The sequence below is a fragment of the Catharus ustulatus genome, chromosome Z (genome assembly GCF_009819885.2).
Source record: "Catharus ustulatus isolate bCatUst1 chromosome Z, bCatUst1.pri.v2, whole genome shotgun sequence".
Taxonomy (NCBI): Eukaryota; Metazoa; Chordata; class Aves; order Passeriformes; family Turdidae; genus Catharus; species Catharus ustulatus.
This window is the reverse complement of record NC_046262.2, coordinates 21,350,289-21,375,767: the sequence shown is the minus strand read 5'-3', so window position 1 is coordinate 21,375,767 and position 25,479 is coordinate 21,350,289. Positions and strand designations below refer to the sequence as shown.

Below are 25,479 nucleotides of genomic sequence, written 5' to 3'. Positions count from 1 at the left end.
CCCACAGGCAGTCAGGTCTCCTGCCCCACGGTCTGCCTGGCCCGGAGCGCGCCCTGTATGCCCGCGGCAGCTCCTCCTCGGCCCGGGGGTCAGGCCTGGTTCCTCAAACGAGGAACGAGAACCTCCCGCCAGCCGCGGGCGGCTCCGGGCCTCCCAGGCTTCCAGGCCGGCCGGGCGGCCCCTCCGCCCCCCGCCGCCCCCCACGCCTCCCCGGGCCCCGCGGCTGCACCACCTGCCCTGCGCGCCTACCTGCGAGCCGCGCCCGCGCACAGCGACAGCATGGGGGGCGGCGCGGGGGGCGGGGGCGGCCGCGGAGGAGGAGGAGGAACGAAGGAGGAGAAAAGACCGGAGGAGGAAGGACAAGCGACAGAGAAGAGGAGGAGGAGGGATAGGGAGAGGAAGAATCCGCTTTGCTCCTGTGCCCGCTGCCGCGCCGCCCTCTCACCGCCCGCGGGTGCAGCGCTCAGTCCCGCTCCGCCGCGGTCCTGCGCATCCGCTTCCGCCGCCTCCGCACGCCCCCGCACGCCCCCGCGTCCCTGGTGTCTCGCAGCCGGAGGCAGCGCGTACTCGCCACATCCCGCAGGTAAGGGCGATGCCTGTCCCCTCGGCGAGCGCAGCAAAGCAGGGGTGCGAAGGCTACGCGCCGCTTCCGCGCACCCCCGGTCCGTGGAGCTCGGGGCCCGTGAGGCGGATCGGGCCCCCGGCGGTGCGGCCGCGGTCCATGCAGTGCCCGGCAGGGGCCCGCGCCGCCGCTGCTGCAGAGTTGTCCTTGGGGCCCGAGCGAGCGGACCCGGGCCTCGGAGGGACCGGGAGGTGGGCGTGGGGCGGGAGCGCGGCCCGGCCGGTGGGACCCGCGCTGTCCCTCTTGGGGGCGGAGAAGGGACCCCGGTGTCCCTGGGTTGTGCATCCCCGGCCGGTGGCATTCCCGGCTTTCCCCGTCTCCAGGACAGGATTTGCCTGGTGTGGGTCTGGCCGCACACTGGTTTGCTCGCGGGTTGTGGAGAGAAAATAACGTAGCCAGAGCTGTCCTGATCTTCCATTCATTTAATGCTCCATTTCAAACCCGCTTTGCTTGGAGAACTGGATAAGGTTGTGTGTGCCCTTTTAAATCAAAATGGTTTAAGGAAAAATAACTTGGAAAGTTGTGACTAAAATTGTCCTCCAAGTTATATAACTTCCAGCTGATGCTCAATGGAAATCAGACTGAACCAGTAGTGTCACTAATCACAAGTATGCACTGAGGTCACAGTGTTCCATTTCTTTGTCCAAAGTGACAATAAACTGCTCAGAGCACCATATCACACCATAGAACACCCTTTATGAAAGGATAGCACTGTGTCACACCATCAAACACCTTTTATAAAAGGATAATAGCAAGTCACACCATCGAATACCTTTTATGAAAGGATAATACCATGCCACACCATAGAACACCTTTTATAAAAGGATAATAGCATGTCACCTCAGAGAACACCTTTTATGAAAGGATAACACCGTGTCACATCATAGAACACCTTTTATTAAAGTATAATAGCGTGTCACACCACAGAACACCTTTTATGAAACGGTAACACTTGTGTCACACCATAGAATATCTTTTATCAAAGGATAACACTGTGTGTGTCACACACACCATAGAATGTCTTTTATCAAAGGGTAAGACCAAGGCATATCATAAAACAACTTCTACTGAAGTGTGTTTCTTTATGCTATTATATTTATCTCAGTGGCTTTTAAATTGGTTTTGTCTTCAAAAACCAATGTGCTCCTACTTGCAAGTGTATATGTAAATAAAGTGCAAATCATTTCAAAAAGAGTATAAATGAAAAATAATTTGCTGAATTATTTTAGCCTTGGTGGACTTTTCTTCTAGTAATGAATTGGAGGAAATATGTGGGTTTTTTGCTGATAGACTACATAATTGTAGCAGTTTTCCCTAATACATGCAAATCCCGCTTTTTTCAAGGCATCATGTTATTGGGCTTTCTGGTGAAGGATTAGGTTTTATGTGTTGTGTGTACCTCTTACTGAGGTAACTAGGAGGCTGGAATACTGTAGGAATTCATTTATCTAAAATAAGAGATTCTGTTGTTTTTAAGACATAACAGAAAACAATTTCAACATGTCATCAGTCAAGCGCTTAGTTTATGCAGTCATCCATTTCTTGAGAGAACAGAGTCAGATGGATACTTTCACTCCAGATGAACAAGAAAGCTTGGAAGGTAAGCAACAAAGGTGCTTTCATATATTCTTATTTATATATATGTGTGTGTGTGTGTATATAATACCTACACATGTGTTAAATTCCTTAATGTATAATATCACAGAAAGTAACTGGTGATGTAAATGAAACTGCCACAAAATATTATCTGCAAATAAGATCATGATCCTAATGTTTCTGAGATTATTATTTTTAAGACATCTCTCCTTTTAAAAGTATCATAAAGCTACAAATGTGTAGTGCCTTAATTTGAGCAACAGGCACTTTAAATCACATCAGTTGCCGAGGTCTTTCCCAACCTGAACAATTCTGTGATTCTACTGTGGATGACTTGTGTATGTGTACTGCAGATTTCTGCTGCTTCTTTCTCTCTTATGTTTGGTTTCTTTCTGCATTTCATATCTGTTAGTAGCTCTGCTGGTTACAGAGGAAGTAAAACAATTACTATATTGGTCTTGGTTTATATGAGAAGAATTGTTTCCTACTTTCAAGGATTCTATGTTATTTGTGAGGAAAAAGACATTCTAAGAAAATAAGATAAATGCTTTGCATTTCTTTTTCACTTGAGTACTGGCTCCAAAGAATATGTGATAGTGAATATTTTCAGTATGGTCTAGCTTCTATTATACACCCAAATTCATCTGTCTGTAGACATAGTCACTCTGTATTTTTCTATTGACAGATACTCGTTAGGTCTTTGTAACCTTGTGGTATTTAATGTTCTTCATACTGCTCTTATTCCTTTTCCCTAATTCCTGGAGACTTCATGTCAGGTGGTATCAGAATGTAGAATTGAGAGTTAAGTCTTAACGCTGTAGTAAGTTTTTCGTAACATCTTTTAAAAAGATCTACTGTTTCAAGCAGTCTTCGGTTGTGTCCATCAGCCAGAAGAGGAATTTGGAGGGAGAAGTCTAGGACCAGTAGTGCAGTTGATCACTGAGTTCTGTGAAATCTTGGGCATGGTGAGACTTTGCTGAGATGCAAAGCAAGTCCTGCTTCTCAGAGGCATAAATGAAAAGACAAACCTGGAGTGTGCTTCCTTCTATTATCTATTGGTTGTCCAGTGTAGTTGATCACCAAAGTAAACAAGAATTATATGTCATTATACTCAAAGGATAGTTCCAAAGGAATAAAAGCCAAAATATTTGGTTTTACATCAGAACCTGGAGCATTTTGTACACTTGAAAAGCAGCAGCTATCAACAAATTTAACCTGTGTCAGATTATGATGATGTTCATCTCATGAAAGAACACAATGTTTTTGGAGATCATATATAATGACAGATGAAGAGATTTACTTTTGTTTTTATAATGAAGCTGGTAAACATTGGGTTATGATTGAAAATTTACCTGATAACATGTCTTAGTGCAGCCTTAGCCAATGTATATATGAAAGAATCAATTTTAAGATTCAGTTTTCTAAATTAAAAATATTACAAAACTTCAGTGATGCTTAAAAGCCAATGCAAGATTTACCATTTTAATACAGATCCAAAGTCCTATTTTTAGATTTGTGCTCTGCTGTAAGCATGGTACCATATGCTATGTGTTAGAGGATAAGAGGCGGGCATTCTGAAAAATAGATTAATTTTAGTTGTGCAAAATATCTTTAGTGCATGTACAGTAGCAATAGCCAAGTCTTACTGAAATGTTTCATGTTAGGTGGAGACCTAAGAGATGAAAAGAATTGACTGATAGTTTTTGTTGGTACCTTATGTACCTACTTGGTGTCTATGAAAAGACGAAACACTGTATGATTAAGTGAGTGTGCCAAGAAGCAATTCAAACAGTTCCCATTTCCCATAAAACAACACAAAAAAGAGATGGAACATCACAAAAGATTTAAGCCTTTATAAAATGAGTCTAGGAGGTATTCATATTCAATCATAACTTATATACTGCATGTTTGAATTACATAGAAATGTCAGTGAGAGTGTAAATTTCCTTTAGGAGTTTCGGACTTGCTTGATGAATAAAAATTCCTTATTTTGAGAAAGCAGACTAATTGGAAGGTAGACCAGAGAAATACATTCCCCTAGCATCTGGAGCAGTGATACAGATCCCTGGTGGTTAGTGCTCAACTCTTTTGTATGAACTAGAAACTTCCCTTCTTCCAAGTTATATTTTAGACTGTGTTTAATTTGCATTTATTTCTCTTTCCTGTTTACAGGGTGTAGTTTGTTTCTTTGTCGCTCCCTTTCTTTCTTCTTTTCTATAGCACTTATTTCTGTGGGATTAAAGCAAAAACTCTCTACAACATGCACAAGGCTGTGATTTTCTTCTTAATTCTATGGTTGATATACCACAACTAATTTCTGTAAGGCAGTGTTTCCAACACAGGGAGGCAGCGGATGCATGTGGTACTTGGCATGGGTAAGGTTATGTGTAAGATGAAGCAAAATGACAGCAAGTACTGAGGGGGCCTCAGCAGCCCAATTAATGCTCATTATTTAGCCTGCATGTTGGCTGTGATGCCTTCATGTTGCTTGGTGTTGCAGATTTGTGTTTGGACAGCAAAAGTCCTGGAGCTTTGTGGCACTGGGAATATAGACCTGAGTTCCAGCATAGTTCAGGTACTGGTATTGTCAGATAGTGGGCATTTGTGTGAGCCCTGGCTGTTCAGCAGGGAAATCGGCATCTCTGCTGGTTTGCAAGGTAGTCACTTCAAGCTTCAGCTACCTCTAGATGGGTGATAGTAGAGCTAATTGGGAGAACAGGTAACTTTGGCCTTTGATATCAGACCTAGGAGAAATCCTAGGTGTATAGCCACATGGTGCATCAAGTCTTTCCCTGATAGTAGTGAGCTTGCAGCATTTGACAGTGCCTCATTTTGATAAATGGCTTAGCAAGGTGCTGGCAGACTGGCCTCCTGAGAAACTTTTCAGGCAAAAAACAAGTTGCCACTCCTTTGGCACCTTACTGGAGTCGTGTTTTTGTGTAGCACCAAAACTGGTTAGTTACTGACCTTGTCACAGCTTATTTCTGATATGAAAATGTTTCAGCCTAGCAATATCTATTTCTATGTGCGTTTCCATTGTTGGCTTGCATTTAGCCAGTGGTTATTCTAACCTATTGATTCATCCTATAAAAGGCCCTAATTTTATTAAATTCGTGATAGATAAAAGGATTTTAAATTCCATTTTCCACTTAAAGGAGAAATATGGGAATTCACAGCACCAACTAATTATTTGATGAAACTGGTGAATAGTAATAATACTATAGTCAGAATAATTTTGTTTATACATAATGTGCACTTCTGCATTTTGTGAAACTTCTATACCATAGAGATTTGGTGTCATAGATTTGATGCCTTGAGAAAGAGAAAGGATGGGGTTGTATTTTAAATTTATGCAAAACTATAAATAAGGAGAGGCATTCAGAAAAGGGAGTGCTTTTTGATGAAAATAAACTGGCGGGGAAAGCTAGTAAGTAAAAAATTGCAAGTAGTTTCCTATTAAGTCATATAAGGACACATGTTATTTCACTGATTTTATAACTGACCTGGTAACAAAAAGTAATATTAAGGGTTTATATATATTTTAAAATTCAGCATAGTCTGTGTTTACAAGAATTAAGTTTTTCACATAGCAGGAGACAAAGAAGTTTAACCCAAATCCCTGAGTACTGGGTGATTTACGACCTGGTCAATTGATTTATAAATTATAGGAGCAACTTATATGCATATCTAGCAGTGTATTCAATTGTTACATGTTATCAACTTTAAGTTTGTGTCATGTTCTACTGTTTGTTAGAAATTTCTATTATGTATATATTTTTTTAAATTACATCATCTAGGTTTCACTATCTCTTTTACAAATCTGTCCCCCCTCCTTCTTGCCAGCTGTGACAAAGAAGATGAAAACTGGCCTTACTGTGTTAACCTTCAGTAATTTTACTTTTCTAATTTTGGATCAGTGTTCTGTTTCATTGTAATGCAACTAATAATTCAAATTGTATTTATTATATTAACATGAAATTGAGGGTAACTTTAAATACTATGAATCTGCTTTTACTAATACTTAATTTGAATTCAGATACTCCTGGTTGTCTGTAATATTAAAACATCCCATTTTTCTGTTCAAGCTAGGCTTTATAAAGACCCTTCTTTGTTCCTCCTCAGTGTCCAGTCTAAAACTTTTAGATGATACACATTAATAAAAACATTCTACTAGGCTCTTAAGATTATAGGGAAAATAATTATATCATTTGCAATAGCGTAACTGTGTGTGTGTACATATATATATAGATGTATGTATGTATATAGACAGTATTGTATATAGTGATTGCCACTGATCTTCTTTTGTCTAAAAATATGAGCATATTTAAAACTTCAGATAGGGATAAAAATCCTACATTTTTACTCTGAGTGTATTTGAATTATTGCAGGTTTGGGAGGCCCATTTAATCCTTACACACAGAACATGTGAAAAGATATTGAAGATAAATTTTTTATAGGATAAAGTTTTGTGATTAATACAGCATTTAATTTCTAAAGTATCTCCAAATAAATATATTTTATTCCAAAGAAAGATAAGCGTAATAAGTATCTTGACTTTATTCTGTACAGTAAAGATAAGCCATTTTCTTCCAGTTGTTGTGACACACAAATTTATGCCAGTTGTGTGCTTTGATGTGGGGTGTGTGACACATGGACATTCATAGTCGTATTATGAGTTGTGGTATTTTGTTAAATCACTGCATTTTTATATTTAAAAAAAAATCTGTAAGAGTGAAAGAATTGAAATTATAATTTAAATTGGTTTAAATGTAATGGCCAAACTATATGTGGACTGTTATATCTTAGATCTTTTTCAGCAAGCTAATTCTGCGGGGATCAGGTAGCCTCTCTTTATTTTTTTATATGTTCCAAAGAGCTGCTTTTAGTAGTTCAATAAGGAAGTGAGTCACAGCTATATAAATAAATTAGTGAAGCTGTGCTTCTATTGAGAAACTGGTGACTTATGTTATTAATTTTTTTTCCTGTAAGTTGCAATTCAGTGTCTGGAGACTGTGTTTAAGATTACCCTGGAAGATACTCATCTTGCATCCTCACAGCATTTGATAGAAATATTCACAAATTCTATTCAAAAGGTAAGAATTTAATTTAGATTCTAGAGTTACTCTGCCAACATGTGGTAAGGTTTAATATTGTATAAACCATATTAAAGTGCTATATAGGTCAAAATTATGTGAAAACTTAAGAAAAATATGAAAAAACCCCTAGACTTCCATAAAAGCTAGCATAATGTGAATTTTTGGGGGCAGTGGGAGGAATTAATTTAATCTAGACAAGGAAAATTCCATATAGAAAATTACTAAAGAGTGGATGCCTCATTCTCACTTGAAGCTTTTTATTTTTCATTTAAGCATTTTGCAATTCCCAGAAATAAATGCCTGATGCCTAAGGTCATTCACAGTTTGCTGATGCTTCTCACTTCTTTCTGAAAGTTTTTGATAAAATCGGGGCTTACATATTAAAGGAAAAAATCTTGGGTTTTTTCCCATACAGAATGACATGCTGCCTCTCTCATGTTCTTTACCAGAAGGCATTGTAAAGGCTGACCAACTGAAGGATGAAGGTTTGTAATTAAAATAGAAATAAATTGCCTTACGCTCTTACTACATTTTTACATTTTTGTGGGTAGTGATAGTATAGCAGCAGTATAGTACCATACACCCCACAAAAAAACTTCAGCTTATAGATTCTCCAGTGATTACTATGTTGTTAAGAGGGCTAGGTGATTTGTTCCATCCAGGAGCAAAGGAAATAATGTTTATTCTCTTCCTGGCTCAGGAAGTTGCTTAAAATCTAAGGGATAACATGTAAAGCTGGAAACATTCCTTAGTAGCAGAAACTTTAAAGAATGAAAAGCTATTGCTTGGCTGTTTGCACATGGAATTGTTACACAAATTTCTACTTTTATTGAAATGGGTATGTGATGTTAAACACTGGTTAAAAAACTGACCCAACAGAAGCCAATGGAAAAATTGTGAACTTACTAGGGTTAATATTTCACATATGTGAAATTATTTGTGTGCTTTATAAAAATTGCAGACAAGCCAGTTGTTTATTTTCCGTTTGGCAGTTGTTATTGCTGTTCTGTGAGGAAAAGCAGCTGTACCATAGAAGTCACTTGTGCTGCCAAAGAAGGAATCCATGTTATTTCCCCTCAAAAAGAAGGGGAGGGGAATGGAAAAGAAGCATGTAACTCTGATAACTGTTATGAATTGTTACAAATTGATGCTTTATGAATCACATTGTTTGACCTGTTACATTTTCAGGTAGTTTAGTTTTATAGGAAATAAACTTCTAATTGCAAGGCAGATGTATTCCTCTCAAAATTTCCATAATAATGTGGAAGAAGTTCTACTGTTTTTTAAAATTAATTCCATGTCTCTTACCTTAAAACTGGTCATCTATAAGTATAAATGCAGTTCACTACTGGCTCTGAAAGTAAGTTTTCCTCGTTGTTGAAGTTGCTAACTCTTTAATTCTGAGTATAAGAGTTCAAACACGGTTAGGTCACAAGTGAAGATGTGTTAGTTGTAACCTACCTGCTGTGCATGCTGGCTTTTTGTTCTGCTGTTACTGCCAACTCATGGAAAGTGAAGAATAGGTCTCAGTATGGTTATTGAACTATAGGAATAGTCAGCACTTTGCAGGTGTGGGTATTATAGCTGTTTTAAATCTGACTTCAGTCTTGCTATCTTTCAGTCCACAAGAGTCTGTGAAATAGACTGAGGAAATGAAATTAGTGTGTCATATGTGTTAGTCTGTGTGGTTTTACCAAAGTAATTCCACAGCTCTACTGAAAAATTAAACTTCAACAAAGGACCAATTACAGTGTCATCTGTCAGGGGCATTAGTAAGCAGTTCTGAACTGCCTGAAAGGCCTTTGGTAATTTCCTATAATAAAATTAAAATACAGTTTCCTGCTTTCTGTTTTGATCTTCCACATGTTCACACACATATTATCTATCACCACTATCATGCTTTTCAGTTATGAGTATTTTCTAGCCCAAATTAGGAAATAAATTAGATAACTTGAGGAAGTCTATTTGATGTGTATCTTCTGTAATATCATAATTCTATAACTGTGATTTCCTTATTTTTATGTATATGTCCTTACCAATGGAATGACTTCCCTCATCTTTGTGGCCACAAGCCTGCTCCTCCTCTGGTCTCAAACCAGCCATAATATTTGTAGAAATTGGCTAATGAATGGCAAAACAAAATCAGGGAGCTGTCTTTTCTGTCTTGGTAACCAGAAAGTAATATACCCTGCAGATTATTCAATACTTGAATTTACTCTCCTAACCTTGTAAATGATTTGACACTTTGGCTTAATTTGAGATGTGTAAGAGTACAGATTAAATTTGTATAGTGTAATGGTGGCCTGATAGTAAGAAGATCTCTGTTTTATTACCACAATTGTAGCATAATTATAACAATAGTATATAATACAGTATTTTCAGTTTAGAGGACACATGTCCAAAAATATAACCATTTGTGGGTTTTTTTGTCTTAAGGGTTTAGTATTGAAATAGAATATTATTAGAAAATATAATTATAAAATAGAGTATTAGAATATAATAATATAGTTGCTTTTCCTTATCTCAGCAGGATTAGTAGATCTAGCTATTTTTCTGTTTTCCTTTAGCAAGGTTGCAGCTGCAAAGAGAGATAACAAGAAGGGTATGCACTGATACTATCTCCAACTTAGCCTTGTACCCTGGGTCATATTCAGACCACTATCAGAAATTCTAATGCTGATAGTCATTGATGGCATTTTTGTTTTAAAGGAACATTAACTGCTGCAGTCTTGCTGAGTGCAGCTAATTTGCAAAGCTTTTTTGTCTCACAACATAATTTAGTGTACAGATCTTTAACTTACAACAAAGGAAAGCTGCGTAAACAGTAGGCCTCTAGAAACAAGAAAGATAACTGTTACTGTGTGTATTTTGAAGGTATACATGCAAATACAGTTTGTGTGCCTTCTTACTGGAAGGAACTGCTTACTATAATTACAATCTAATATAACAGTATTAGAAGATGTGGTTTTTGTACTACTTTGATGATACTTTGTTATTTAAATCTTAAATCTTTGTTACTTTTGTTCACTCAGCTCTGTGTTCACAAATAAATGCAAGTATACAGTTGTTTCAGTTAGTGCAAGCACTGAGGACTTGCTCCACAGTCTTGCTTTCTCTCAGAGATAAACTGTTGCACTGACCGAACTTTTCTAGCCTTTGCTTACGCAGTTACCTACATCAGTAGTAACTTATTGACCTATCCCTTGAACTGTTTATTTTAGGAGAAGGTTTAAATATTTGGCCAAAATACAAGAAGTCAGTGGAAGTCTATAATTTTCCTGACCATTTCTTGACATTTCTAGGAAATCAAGGCTTCTCTAGGATCTCACTGGCCAAAAATTGATAGCAGGACCCCTGACAAGTTTGGGCACTCTGAACTAGGGCTTTTTACTACTGTGTCATCAGGAAAAAGAGAAACTACCAGGATAACTTTGTGATGGGGACAAAAGAATGTGTAAGGTGTCTTTTGCTTTGAAAGACCTTAGTCCAGAATTTTCCATAGAGAAGTTACATAAATGTTTCTGTTTTTTTTTCCATTGGACTTTATAAAACTTCCCTTTTATTTCATGAAATATGAAATTTTGTTACAGAGAAGTTCTAAGCTTCCTTGGTGAGAAATTTTCCTTCTAAATACTTTTAGATTGCTTATGCTATACATACTTTTCATTATCCTAATGATTTAATTATGTAGTATCACAAAAATGGGGCTTACGTACTTAGTTTTACTTTTGATTTTTTTGTGTTATTTAGGTAGTTAAAAGCAAGTTGTTCAGACATACAAGAAAATGAGATTAAAAAATTAACATAGCATATTGGGCTTGTAAAGATAGTTAAGACTGATGAATCTGTACTAGAGTTGAACTGCAGTTAAAATGACACTTCTCAGTAAGGTGATCTTTCCTTAACAGCAGAAACTAGTTGGAAAATCTGAAATACCAAGATGAAAAGAGGAAGGTTTCTGTGATGTACTGCACTGTACATATTGAACTTCACAGACACAGTAGATACTTTTATTTGCATTAATCCATGACTTTTCTGTTTAAAATAATGTTTTTCAAAAAAGTGCAGTCATAACTCATTTATATAGATGCTACAAAGTAGCTACTCTGTTTCTTTCATACAGAGCTGTCTTATCTAACTACTAAGTTTCATCTAATTATTTAAGAGCTTTCTATAATTTATTTCAGGTAATAATCATATGAAGGAAGAAAATTATGGTGCTGCAGTGGATTGTTACACTAGGGCTATAGAACTGGATCCGAACAATGCAGTGTATTACTGCAACAGGTAAAACCAAAATGATACACACCTCTCATTCCTGGACTTTGTTAACATTATTTTAAAGATAGATTGTGAAGTAGATCAAAGTAATATGAGGCTAGAAACCCAACTATTTAGAAATCTATTATTAGATTTGTAAAATCAGAATGAAAGTGAGTTCATTCAGCCTATCTGTATCAGTTAAAATGGGCTTTAAAATTACTTACAACTCTTCAGACCAGGTATTGTGTGCATCAGGTTTTCCATATTAAATCATAAGGTAAGCTGTGATTTCCAACCTGCAGAGAGTAGTAAAAGCTTTTTTCTCTGGCGTTCTAGTGACTCAGCTCCACTCTCTATGTCCTCGAGTTCTACCTACCTCTGGCAAAAAAAATCAATGCAGGAATACTATTTTGGAGATTTCAAGCATTTTGTAAATACTCAGTATATTCATGTGTAACCTGTTGAAAAATAACAGTGCTGCTATTACAGTTTTCTTATCTAATCTGTTCTTTACCATCATGAGTGAAGAAGACGGTGATTTGGCAGCAGGTAAGCTTGGAAGGGCATGTTAACCTAGTCACAGCTGTCTGCTCTTGCAGAACACTGTGTGGAAGACCAGCCCAAGAGCAAAGGCAGTCTCAATTAGGCCTTACTGGAATGAGCCCACCTCTAGAGTGTGTCCATTATTAATTTAAGGAGATAGGATATATTAACTTAAGTGCTGTCAATCTGACCTTGTGACACTGTACTCACTGGATTATGTTATTTCTGAAGCTCTGCATCCATTGCTCCAGAGTTTAGTTTGGGATAAATGATTCAGTGTTTAAAAGCACATTTAAAGAGAATGGAAATTATGCAGTTTGTTAACATTTTACATTTTTAGGATGGCAGTTCAAAACTATAAATCACCTATATTCCTTGTGAAAACTGATCACAAGTCACTTTATGTATGAAATGGAAATACCACATCAGATTCTAAAGCTTCAACAAAATCACTGCAAGTTTCCTCAGTAGGGGCTTAAATGTCAAAGTTGTAACTAGCAAGAGCAGAATTGTATGTAATTATTTAAAAGAAAACAGGAGTTGTTTAGAGTTTTGTAGATGATAAGAGTATTTCAGTGAGTATATACCTTATCTTAAGCTTGTTTGAGAGGGAATTGTAGCAGTTTGGGAGCCATGGGGACATGCTGCTTTCAGTCGGATTGCGTTTTATTCACAGCAGTGCAGAAAAGGGTGGGCTGATATGCCCTCAGAATTTTAGACGGCCATGTAAATCTTCTTGTGAACACAGAAACATGTTTTCTGTTCAAACACACGTGAGAACAAGCATTGCCCCTAGCTTTTATTTATAAATCTTCACTGGCATCTGTGGAGTTGGACAACTGTTTAACAGCCCAAAATAGATAAGTAGTCCCACTCAGAAGACATTTTAATCAAAGTCAGAAAAACCCATACAATTTGGAGCTAATCACAAGAGAAAGGATTGTTAATAAAAATTATATATGCTTTATGCAATGAAAATACTAGAATTTCTACTATGTTTTTTTAATCAAGGAAGAATAAATGAGAGTGGTTTGAGACCTTTCAAACTGGTGAAGTTTTTACTATTAATGTTTTTCAATGTCCTTTTTAATTGGCTCAAGTCTTTAATCTTACTATATTAATATCTGCAACATCTAGTATTTCTCCATTACAGAGATGCAACTGTAATTTAGTAATGCAGAGGTTATTGAGAAATGTTATTATGATTTACCTACATGCTTGATTTGACTTCTAAAACCCTGAGCAGGGAAAAATCAGCATTCCTTTGAATGGCTGTAAAATGATACTTACTGGGAAACATCAATTGTATAAAATATTTCTCCTAAACAGGGATTTTACATAAACTACAACTTGACAGTTCCTTAGAATTATTTGTCCTTTGTATCCTCAGAGATGGGTGTGTGTTCTTCAAAACTGTAGTCCAGCAATGCACATACTTACAACATTTGCTTGTCCTACTTAATTAAAGAAAGTTAAGGATAGCTTAAATAGCAAGTGAAAAGTCAGTAAGATTAAATAAGTCACAAACATGTGAATATCTAGGCTTGGAGTTTTGTTGTTTTTGGTTTGGGTTTTTTTTTTGTTTTGTTTTGTTTTGTGGGGTTTTTTTGTGTTTTTGGCTAGTTGGTTGAGATTTTTTTGACAAAGGTTCAGTTCCTTACCATCTCTCTCTTAGGGCTGCTGCTCAAAGTAAGCTCAACAACTTCAGGGAAGCCATAAAAGACTGTGAGAGTGCCATAGCAATAGATCCAAAGTACAGCAAAGCATATGGAAGAATGGGGTAAGCTAATAGAAATCTAAGTAAACACTGAAGACCCATTTGTACATCACCATAGATTTTCTGAAATATGATCTTCGGAAATAACAAAGTTTGTTTTATTCACTTACAGAACATTGTTGTTGAGTAAGTACAGCAGTTTTCTGAAGATGACCCTATCAGACTGTCAGCTCTTTTTATATGGTTGATATCAGCATTTTCATCAGTTTGCAGATTTGTCTTTCAATTTATCAACTTGTTGGATTTAGTTTAGAAAGTAATGATGCTTTTCTTCCTACCTCCTAACTAGTTACAAGTAATCAAAATTCTGCTGTTGGAATACTGAATCAGTTAATGATGCTGGTAGAGAACAGCATTGGGGCTTCACACTAGCAGGTATTTTAGGAAGAATAAGCATGTCTCTGTCAGGTTTTTTCAGCAATGTCTGAGAGATTAACTGTGTGGCCTCTTGAGGGTGGTTTTAAGTGGTACCTGAAAACAGTGTCAGGAATGCCCTCACAGGCTTGAATGAAGGGCCATTCTTCCAACATGTCTAGCTTTGCATTTTCAATAATCAAGCATATTGTGGTAGTGGACTTAATGTTACATATGGCTTTTGAGGTTATATTTATATCAGCAAATTTAAAAATGTTTTGCATTGTTTGTTGAGTCTGTTGGTACAAAATGGTTCATGTCCATATTATTAAAATTTAGTTTGCATCCAAACAACCTATTGCTAAATTGCATTGGTCTATGTTAAATTCTGAACCATGCCCTGAAACTGTCTTTGATAATTCTTGTTGGCCTGGGACAAAACCATGCAGGGGACATTTATTTTAAGACAGAATGTGGTGGAATTCTATCACTTAAAAAATTTACATAATACAGTTAATTTTACTAATACCAACCTAGACTAAGGAGCTTTTGAAAGGATTAATTAATTTTGAAATTTTAGGTTGAGTTTGTTTTGTTTCATTTAACTCTCCTTAGATTGTTTTTTCATATAGCACAATTTAAGCTCCCTTGATTTCACTGATATGGAGGGATGCTACATGCTGATTTAACTGGAGATTGGAGGTTATTTTAGAGTCCTGGGTGTAAGACCAATGTTTCTATGATACACACTGGAAGTGGGACTATTCTCAGGCAATCAAGCTTCTCTTTATTTTATTGTCTGGTTGTTTTAACAGAGGACATATTTTGAGCTACAAGCCATTGCTTAACCCAGCAGATGAGTAAACATTTGGCATAGGCTGAATGAGGAAACTGTGCTTGTTTAGAAATAAGTGAAAATCCCACCCCCACACCCCCAGTGTAGAAAACACCTTCTCAACAAAAACTCCTTTTTCAAAAGATGTTATCTCTGACTGCATTATGGAGATACATCTCAGAATTTGACAGACATTCTTTATGTCACAGAAGGATGCAGAAATGCCACAAATATACAGAGATGGGATCCATTTTAAACTGGGAATATCAGTTAAAGGTGGTATTTCCAGCATGATCCTCGAAGATCACTTGTCTGAGTAGAAGGTGTGAGGAAAGAAATTGTCTGCTGTTCTGACTTGTACTGTACTCCAAGAAACTTCGTAAAATACTGTTTCTGCAAAAAGCACTATTGCATCACAGAAATAATGGATTGCATTTCTTGTCTGGTCAGAAAATATCCTAGCAAATTAATGGGCCAAAAGGGAGACTGTTTTTCATAAGGTTAAATGAGTTAAGAGAGAAAACACTAATAGTGTGTGGGCTCCTCCAGGAGCAATATTGGAAAGTCCTGGAGTTTCATACCTTTACTGAGAGCAAGGATAATCATGGAAGTACCTAAAACACTGAACTTGGTTGAATGAGACAGAAGACCAAGGTCTGTTAGTGGGTATAAGCACGAGTTTATCAACCCAGGCTGATACAGCTCAGTATCAGAAGGAGAACTGAAATACTAGATAGCTGAATGTGGGTTACACAAATATTTTGCAAAATGTGCAAAAGATCAGCTTAGTTTTTTGGTCAGTATAAACTGAAAACACAGTAGCAGGTAAAATGAAACTGCAACCAGATGGACTTCTGGAATAGTTCAAAGAAAGATGATATTTTAAATGCACTAGCTAATGAAATTTGAAGACAAATACTGTTTAAAAGTATGTCTGTCCTGTGCTCTAATGGGCTGCTGGAGTAGAGTCTTTTTCAAAACATTAAATAGGCTTCCCTGATACAAGGGTTTCTTACAGCATTTTACAGATATTAGTATGCTGTATAACCCATTTGTCAAGTTGTTGAAGTACAAGATCTGAAAGGAGAACCTTTACATTGACTCTGAGACAAAAATTGATTATGCTGAAACTTGTAGGTCCAGTATTTTAAAAAATTATAATAAAAAATTATATAAATGTATAAAGACAACAATATAATTATCAAACATATTCAATATTTAAATACTTAATATAGTAATTATTAGATTAAAAGTATATATTTTAAAATATATATAAAAATAAATACTGTATTTGTAGGTCCAGTTTCTTAACATTGCATAACTCATATTAAGAGTATCTTTGCCCTGCTTACTCATGTAAGTTTCTAAATAATCTCCTGGGTCAAAAGAACTGGGAAAAACACTTAGAGCTTATGCAAAAAGTCACAGATGCTGGATCCAGCTTGTGCTCTTAAAGTGACTAAGTCACTTGATGATACCAAGGAGTTTTTAATGAAACTTGAATATATATGAAACAGACAATGCAAGATGTGTTTTGACGGATCCCCCTTTTCTGTAAAAGCAAGTGCTTATATTAAGCAGTAGTACCACAATAGCATAACCTGTTTTAATTAAGTGGTCAAGCTAAAAATCATTTGTGAGATACTGTTTTACTTAGAACAGAAAATGTATCATTAGCTTTTGAGGATAATTTATGTTCTAAACAGAATTTCATTTCACATTAGGTTGGCTCTGACCTCAGTGAATAAATATCAAGAAGCAGTTACCAGTTATCAAAAAGCACTCGATCTTGACCCAGAGAATGACTCTTACAAGTCAAATTTGAAAATAGCAGAACAGAAACTAAGAGACGTGTCCAGTCCTGTAAGTTTGCTCTCTAAATCTATTTACAATAGCTTTAACTGGGATTTTGTAGGAAACTTAGCTTCAATTGCAATTTGTTTGTAGACTGGAACTGGACTGAGTTTTGACATGGCAAGCTTGATAAACAATCCTGCCTTCATTAGCATGGTGAGTATATCCCAAGGTTTGCATTATCCCATTTTAAAAACTGAAATTTTAGGAACAACTGTTGTTCAATAACACAAGCAATTTTAATGAATATTATAGCAATGATTTTATTACATTGAATTTCAGTTTTTCTAAATCATTTTACACTCGACACAAGAAGTGAAGCAAGTATCTCCAATAATGCCTGTCTTACTTCCAGATGATTCTCTGTTACTTATAGAAAACAAAACACATAGGTTAGCTATGCTGTTTCTATGTATGATATGACAGTAATGCCCTTGTCAACAGCATCATGAAAATTTCTTCAATTCTCCACAGAGCAGTTAATGATGATACAAGGACTAAAGTAACTCCCTTCAGGAGAACTACGAAAGAGACCTTTCTGTTCTTACTCTTTCAAATTACCCCAATAAACTTAAGAGTTAAAAAAATGAATATAAACAGCACATAGTGCATTCTTTTATGTTTTGTACAATAACAAATGGTGTGTTTCTCCCTCAGTATTCTTTTTTATTCCACATGGCTTTCTTAGTTAAGTGTAATTACAGTAATTTCACAATTACAAGCCGCACTGACTGTAAGCCACATTGCCAGGTGTTGGCAAACTTTTCGTTCTTTTGTCCATACACAAGCCACACCCAATTATAAGCCGCTCTGTCGTTCGCAGCAAGGACCCGCATGCAACAAAGTTGCCAAATAGTAACAGAATCACAGCATGGCGGGGTTTACTGGCTCGGCTCGGGGCGGCTGATGGGGCCAGGTGACCCAGCTCGGCACTGCCGCTCGGCAGGGCCACTTGGGGCCAGCTGCCGCTGGGCTCGCTCGGCCCGGTGCTGCCCTGCGGTGGCAGGCAGGCATGGAACCCGCCGGCACCCGCGGTGGTGGTGGGAGGCAGGGATGGAGCCCGCTGGCACTCACGGTGGTGGCAGCAGGAGGGGAAGGAGCCCCCCTGCTCCCGCGGCGGCGGCAGGCAGGGACGGGAGCTCCCCACCTCCCCCCGAGCCGTGGGGATGGCAGCACAGGGCCCCTCGCCTCTCCCCTGGTCTGTGCTGCCTGAAGGAGGGAGCTCCCCCGCCTTCCCCCACCGTGTGCCGCCGGATTCCGGCTCCACCTGCTGTGCAACAGAGTAACCAATTTGTAACAATCTTGCAGTCCTGGGCTTTTACTGCCAGGTGCTTGACTTGACACCTCGGTTCTGGGGTTGGAAATGTCAGAAAATTATTCACATATTAGCCATTCCTGAGTATAAGCTGCATTTCCAGTGTGGGAGCAAAATTTTAGTTAAAACAGTGTGGCTTGTAATCGTGAAATTACTGTAATTAACTTCACAGAATGGAATTTGGAGAAAAATAACCGAAAAAAAACCCCACAAAAAACAAACCCCTCTCGTAAGTTCACTGAAACAGCACATTTCAGCCAACGCTTTTGTGAGGAAGTGTGCTGCATTCAAAAGAGATCCATACATCTGGTTTGATAACATGGTCCAAATAATAGAGACAGTAGGCAAGGAAAGAGGGAGCAAGTTCTCTGATGGCACTCATGATTAAATAGCCTGGAACTCTATGTGCTACTTCACTGGCCACATGTGTACTTAAGACAACCTGTGTCTGTTTAGAATCAATGATGTATGGAACTGGCTTTGGGGAAAGGATCTTTTACATTGTTTTCTGAAGATGCCCAGTGAAGTAGATAGAACACAGGCCATTATCCAGGAATAAATGAGTTATTTTCCCAAAGTGTAGTTACTTGTTTTTTTGTTAAGGTGAAAAAATTGCCTCACTATCTGACCTTGAGAAAATTGCTTGTAGCCACAGTTTATGGCCCCTAAACTAAGACTTATTACTGAAGGAAGAAACTAACCCTATACTGAGCACAGAACTGACCTGTATGTGACATTTTATATCTAACTATTAACTAGAGAAAAAAGTTTATTTACTTTTGAGTTATCTATATATGCTGATATATTGATGAATAACATGAATATTGGATATTATCTGATTTATCTTTAATTAGAGAGTTAAGAAGTACATACTGTGTTTTGTCTACTGATGCTACATTCATAGAGACACTGATTCCCTTAGGAATTGCATTACTAATGTTGAAAAATCACATGGTTTTTTCTATAGTATCAGTCCATAGACACCCTTACAGTATGGTAAATGCAATATAATTTTAGACATACCTAATGATTGAGAAATTTAAATAGCCTCATGCTTACTACCAAGTAAGAAGATATGCTGTTACCAGAGAAGATATGTTACCACAAAACCATGCTACAAAGTAAGTCCACACTGTGGTTTGATCTGAAATATTTTGTGGCCATAATCTTAACTGTTAATGCCTGGCACTATTAATAGTTGCAAAATGTATTTATCTAGGCTGAGAAGCAACAAAATAAAGACTTTTGTCCAAAAAGTCCAGTAGAAAACATTTGTCCTTGGAATTCTTCAATGTTTCATTTGTTTGTTCAGTTTTCTGGTACTGGGTTTTTTATGTTAAATAACTTGTCATATTTTTCATATCTGAGTCTGTAACCACTATTTTTTCTTTAATACATAATAAATTGTATCAGCTTCATTTTCATGAAATACATTGCTGCAGTAATTCTTTTTGCTCTGCATGTAAACTTAATTTAGTTACAAAACAGAATGCAGCATGTGGGGTTTTTTCCCCATGTTTTTCTCAGTGATAACCAAGTAGTAAACATTTTATAATTTCAGCTGTATGTTGTCTATTCTAGGCAGCAAGCTTAATGCAAAATCCTCAAATTCAACAACTGTAAGTATTAAAACGAGGTACCATTAAAATAAATGTATGTAGATGTTTGAATTAATAAAAGATGTGTAGTACTTATAGCTTTATTTTTGAAATGCAGATATATTACTGAAAATGTAATTTTATTTTGCTTACTATAAAACTGTAGTTTCTTCTCTTTGCAACTTAATTCCTCTTAGCAATTCAAAAAAGAACTGGGGCTTATTGCTTACAGTAAAGGTCCCTGCACACCCCAATAACAACACTGTGCTAACTGTTCCAGGATGTCAGGGATGATGTCAAATGCCATTGGTGGCCCTGCTGCTGGGGTTGGTGGCCTTTCAGATTTGTCCAGCCTGATCCATGCGTAAGTAAGAACCTCATGGTTTTAACTGTCACATTTGTAGTAGTGCAAGTTCTATTTAAAAGGGTGCGGTGTCAAGAGACTTGTACTGTGGTCTGTTCCCACTCTTTGTTAATACAACCAAAACTCAAAGACTTGTTTTCCAGGACCTTGTTTGTTTGCTCCATGCATTTCCTTCAACTGAATGACTGAACTGCTGTGTGCTCAGCTTCACTTTCTGGTTCTCATATGTTGTTATTTTCTAATGCCACTTACTAAAAACATTCCTTAAAATCTTTTAAGTACTTCTACATGTGCTTTCAAATTGTGTGGGTGAATTTACTACCTAGTATCTTCAATACTAGTTAGGAAAGCTACAAATTTACTTAGCACAAGTCAAACCAATTTTTGCTCTATTTAGATGAGGAGTATTTCAGAGAACTCAGGATAATGGAGAATACCTTTACAAAAATCAGGACCCAAGCCTTTTATACTATAATGATGATATCCATCTGGAAGAGTCTGCACAAAAACATGCCATTTGCTTATATGCCAAGATGTCTTCAAGGACATACAACTTCACTTTATTTCAGCATTCTAGCCAATTCCAAACTATTTCTAAGTTTCTCTTCTTCAGGGCAAAAGTAATTTATGATTTACATCATAGACAGAAATGTGTCACTGCAAAAATCTATGGCTATTTTCACAAAAATATGTACTACACAGACATCTATAAAAATGTGGCCTTCCTTCAACCTGCACTGTAGTTTGAAGGAGTCTTGATAGTTTGCTACTTGCACAAAATGCAGAAGTAACAGAGAGGACAAGCCAGGCTTCTCGTGAAGTAATATTTTTTTACAAATGTTATGCTTCTCTTATGCATGGAATTAGTCTCCCCTATTTAACTCCTAAGCTACAACTGTTACAGATGTAAGATCTGTTATTACTTCAGTCATGCAAGACATAAAAATTTGATAGTATGCTTGTTTTCAACTAATGACATCTCGTTCACAAGTACAAGTCGGCAGCTGCATAATGTATTTCTGGAACTGTTAATGTAAGGTTGCACACCAACTCTAAGAGTACTTACTTTAAACTGCTGGAGTGATTCTCTCAAAAAGAAAGGAATAAATCACTGGAGCAGATGTGTTATTTTACCATAAAAGGTAATATATTTTGTAAGGTGGTATTTTTCTCCTCAGTGTTATCAAGTAGAAGTAATAGTACTGAAGAATGAAAATAAATTGATGATGATGATGATCCTGTCTGGAGACACTGTAACCAGATAAATTCATAACACTGCAAGTACCTTAACAGTGCAAATCAAGATATCTTTAATCTTAATGCAACGCACCTTTCAGCTGTATTGAGATATTCTGTTTTCTTGAAAATACTGCTTTTGCTTGCTGATTTCACTTAAAATTGTTCAACACAGGGGGCAGCAGTTTGCACAGCAGATACAGCAGCAGAATCCTGAGCTCATAGAGCAACTGAGAAATCATATCCGGAGCAGATACTTGAGTGGCAGCACTGAAGAACATTCCTGACTTCAAGGAATGATGTAAATTGGAATGATATATAACCCCCAAATGCATACCATAGTTAGTAGCAAAAGCACCATTGTAACTCTTCTGCTTGAATAGAAGACAGAAAATTCTTTGTGTGTGTTTGCAAACAAGAATAAATCTGGTAAACAGATCTCTTGCACATAACTTGGAACATAGCATTTATGTATAGTTACTCCTCTGAAAATTAATACACTGAATAAGTGGTTTATTAAAATCCCCAAGTCCAAGTCATTTCATTATGTGCATTAGATTGACCTCCGGGACTACTAAACGGGGAGGAGTTCTGTACTGTGCTGATCTCACCCAACAGCTACTTCTAAAATGCTAGTGTAGAAGACATGTTACTCCTATGGTGAGAATCATGATGGCATTACTCCTTTAAACAGTATTGAAATACTGAAATATTGAAACAATAAGCCATCTGATGTGCCGTTTTATAATGAGCTGAAGTGTAGAGCGTACTTAAAACTCATGTTTGAGAAGTCTGTTTCCTTAATCCTGTGAAGGGACCTTCATGTGTAACAGGAAATATTTTTCAACTTCTTTGGGTAGAAGAGAAGGGGATTACTGCACATAAAGGAGTACCACACATTGTAGAGAAAGAGAATACAGTAGTTCTGTGTAGGATAATACACAGAAATCAAAATGGAACTTGGCTTGGGAAAAGAAAGAGAAGTTGTAGGCTTTTCTACTGCCATGTATACCCTCCCATCATGATGGTAGCCCTGGAGGTCAGAATTATGGCACTACGTTCCTAGGCATGGCAAGCTGTATTACATTCCGTATGTATGCAGTATTTAATATAAACTTAAAATTCTTAACTGTAATAAGCTGAAACTGAGCCTGTGACTGTACAAATAACTAGTACTGAAAATTTTAAAAAATAACTGCCTTAGAAGGATTCTTTTTCTATTCTTGTGTGATAAATCACTGGCTTAAACAATTGGGGATTTTTTTTTTAATTACACATATTTATCTAAAATGATGGTTATATAGTCAAGTTAAAGATTTTTTGACTCTATACTACTTGTTTCTTGCTTAGTTAATATTACTCTTGAAAGACTGCTGCTCTTCTGTATGTCTAGTATGTTAACTTTTTTTACTCTGCTTACTGTTCACGCTGCTTTCTGATACAAAGTACAGTGTTCTTAGCCCAGAGAAGCTCTCAACACACTTTCCTCTTTGTATAACTAAACTAATTTGAGGAGTCTGCTTTGATTTCTTAGACAAAGTGATCTCTCATGGCCAGTTAGTTTCGAAGGAGGTATGTGGAGGAGTAACAATACACTCCCAGATGGAGAAATGCACAGGAACTCCTGAACTTTATATCCAATTAATCTTGCACTCGTAAAAGAGCTCCTCCAGCAGAAGCAAATGCAAAATTTGGGGCTAAGTAATATACTTGATTCTAACGAATTATAGTTGTGCTTCTGCGGTATGAATCTTACACTGCTAAAACAGAAAAATGCAGTTGGATCCAAGGAGAAATGAAAAGAATTGGAGAAAACATGAATCTAGGAGATCCATATGACCATCTGTTGAATAAAGAGGTAAAGCTTAATAGATGAACAATTTTAAGACATTTCATACTTTATTGAATAGCTTGCCTATATACAGCAGTAAAAAAAATTCTCCCTAAGTTGGTGTAGCTGCTTTCTTCAGGCTGTAGAGATACTTAAGCTTTACATTAAATATGTTTTCAAGTAACAGCTTCTCACTCAACATTTGATGACAAGAAAGAGAATCCCTAAAGGGATCTTTTTTCAGAGGTAGCTCAGATCCTGAATCTAATCCATTCAAGGAAACTTAAGTTCAATTACACTGAGTAGAACAGGAATACCATCTAGAAGGAAGACTGATGGAGGCTCTGGGTAGGCTACAAAAACTGTAGAGGTTTTGCTTGGAATAGTGTGTCGTGTCTGGAGGTGAAGCATTGCACCTAGCATGTATCCTGTTAACTTTCACAGTTCCTTTTAATTCTCTTTCATATCTTCAGCTGCTCAGTGTTTCACTAACTTTGATAGGGGGAACCAAAAAATCCATGGTGGACTGGACAGCTCTGCCAACATCTCCCTACAAACTCAACTTATTCTCACTTTGCAACAGCAATCCTCATGCAGTTAGTTACTTTCCTGCTGTAAGGCAGAGTATCAATAATTTAATGAGGGTTCCTTAAGAACTACAAAATATGTTAATATCCAAAGAGGGCAGAAGTTGTGTACTTGTACTGTCAAGAACAAGCTCTATAGCTTACTGGACTCATGGGAAAATGATCCCCAAGATTAAATGGAATGAAGCATTGGTTATCTGAAAAACTACTCTTGAAGTCAGTCTTGATGGAGCTGTAATATTGGAGCTACAATATTGTTGTGTTTAGGTTTTACTTCAGATAATACAGAGTATATATTAGAATAGTAGCAGCATTAGCTGGCCTTCAACAATGTGCTACAACTGACTGGCACAATTCTTTACTGGTAAACATTCTCTGTTTCTTGTATTAACAGAAAGGGCTTTATCGCCTAAACAAAAAACAGTGACACCAGTAACAGGAGCTGTCATTATATGCTTTTCCACTGAAACTATGAACAGAGAGATCATTTATGCTAAGGTCTGCTTTTCTTTAAATTGCCTAGATTGTTTCAGTCATGCAACATGTCTTAATCACAGGGTGTGAAAGGAATCTTTTCCTGTGTAGTAACTACACTGTATCTTATGCTAAAATTTTTCATCATGCTAGATAAAGTGGCAAACCACAATCCCTGTAAATATTGCTTTAATTTAAGGTTACTTGCAGTTTATCATTCTACTGAGCAAATCCACATTTACACCTAATTGGTTTTGTAGCATTACTGTTCCATCAGTGTGTAAGTATGATAATTTGTTAGAGAAGAAAATATTTTGCAAATCAGTTGTAAACTCCTGTAACCTGCTTGCATGGGAGTATATTCTTCTAATTATGATAATAAAGACACCTAATGAAATAGTCAGCTTAGAAATTGTTTCAGTTGCACTCTTGGTTTTGTAACAAGTGCAAAGTCAAATCACTCATGCTGAGATAGAACTAGCTCTGTAACTTTGAGTAGATTGTTTTATGGCAACAGAAAGTCATACTGGCATAATGCAACTTGTCTACTATTTCTGTCTCTCTCCTACCTCTTACTGCCATGTGGTTACATCTACTTCAATTTGTGTAGTTTAACTTGGAGATACATTCTAAATAAAGTTATATACTTTTTTGTCTCTATAGCTGTGGTTTTCTGGTTTATTTTTTCATGTATCTCAAGTAACAGGCAAATTGCATTCTTTAAATACCTGTTCAAGTTGGTTGGATTTTATCACATGAGCAGGACACATTTCTAGTTACTGTTTTCTGTATGGACATAAGTCCCTCAATATATGAAGCTGGTTCCAATATTTTAACACTGAATGCTACAATTAAGATTTTACACATGGGAAGCATTAAGCAAAATAGTGTCAAAACTAATTATAAAGTTGCTATGTGTCAACGTAGTAGCTGAGAAATACAAGCTGCTGATTAGTCTTTAACACTAGCTTACCTACTGTTAAACTAGGAAAGACAGTCACCATTTTATCTACTAAATGGCTACCTCCGGGTAGCCATATGATATTTCAGCCAAAAATATTTCCAGTTTTTGTCAAAACAAAGCTAGGGAAAAGCACTTGTAGTGCTTGATCAGGCCCTAAACTTCCTGCTGTA

At 37.1% G+C, this 25,479-nt stretch overlaps 2 protein-coding genes across 5 annotated transcripts in view; one reads left to right on the top strand and one right to left on the bottom strand.

Annotated features, from left to right (window-relative positions):
* Nucleotides 1-333, bottom strand: part of NLN (neurolysin) — a 66,699-nt gene extending 66,366 nt beyond the window's left edge. For all 4 annotated transcript variants that reach the window (XM_033085943.2, XM_033085946.2, XM_033085944.2 and 1 more), the window contains exon 1: nucleotides 250-333. In XM_033085943.2, the coding sequence (XP_032941834.1) occupies nucleotides 250-281 (32 nt within the window). In that variant the 5' untranslated portion in view covers nucleotides 282-333. The remainder of the gene's footprint in view (nucleotides 1-249) is intronic.
* SGTB (small glutamine rich tetratricopeptide repeat co-chaperone beta) lies at nucleotides 280-25,007 on the top strand. Its single transcript, XM_042780167.1, is given in 13 exon segments — nucleotides 280-519; nucleotides 521-583; nucleotide 1,656; nucleotides 2,100-2,222; nucleotides 7,208-7,311; nucleotides 7,730-7,799; nucleotides 11,502-11,601; nucleotides 13,796-13,900; nucleotides 16,811-16,949; nucleotides 17,034-17,096; nucleotides 19,837-19,874; nucleotides 20,134-20,217; nucleotides 21,629-25,007. Coding segments are annotated over 13 exon segments (1,242 nt in total). The 3' UTR covers nucleotides 21,741-25,007.
* Nucleotides 25,008-25,479: the final 472 nt, after the last annotated feature.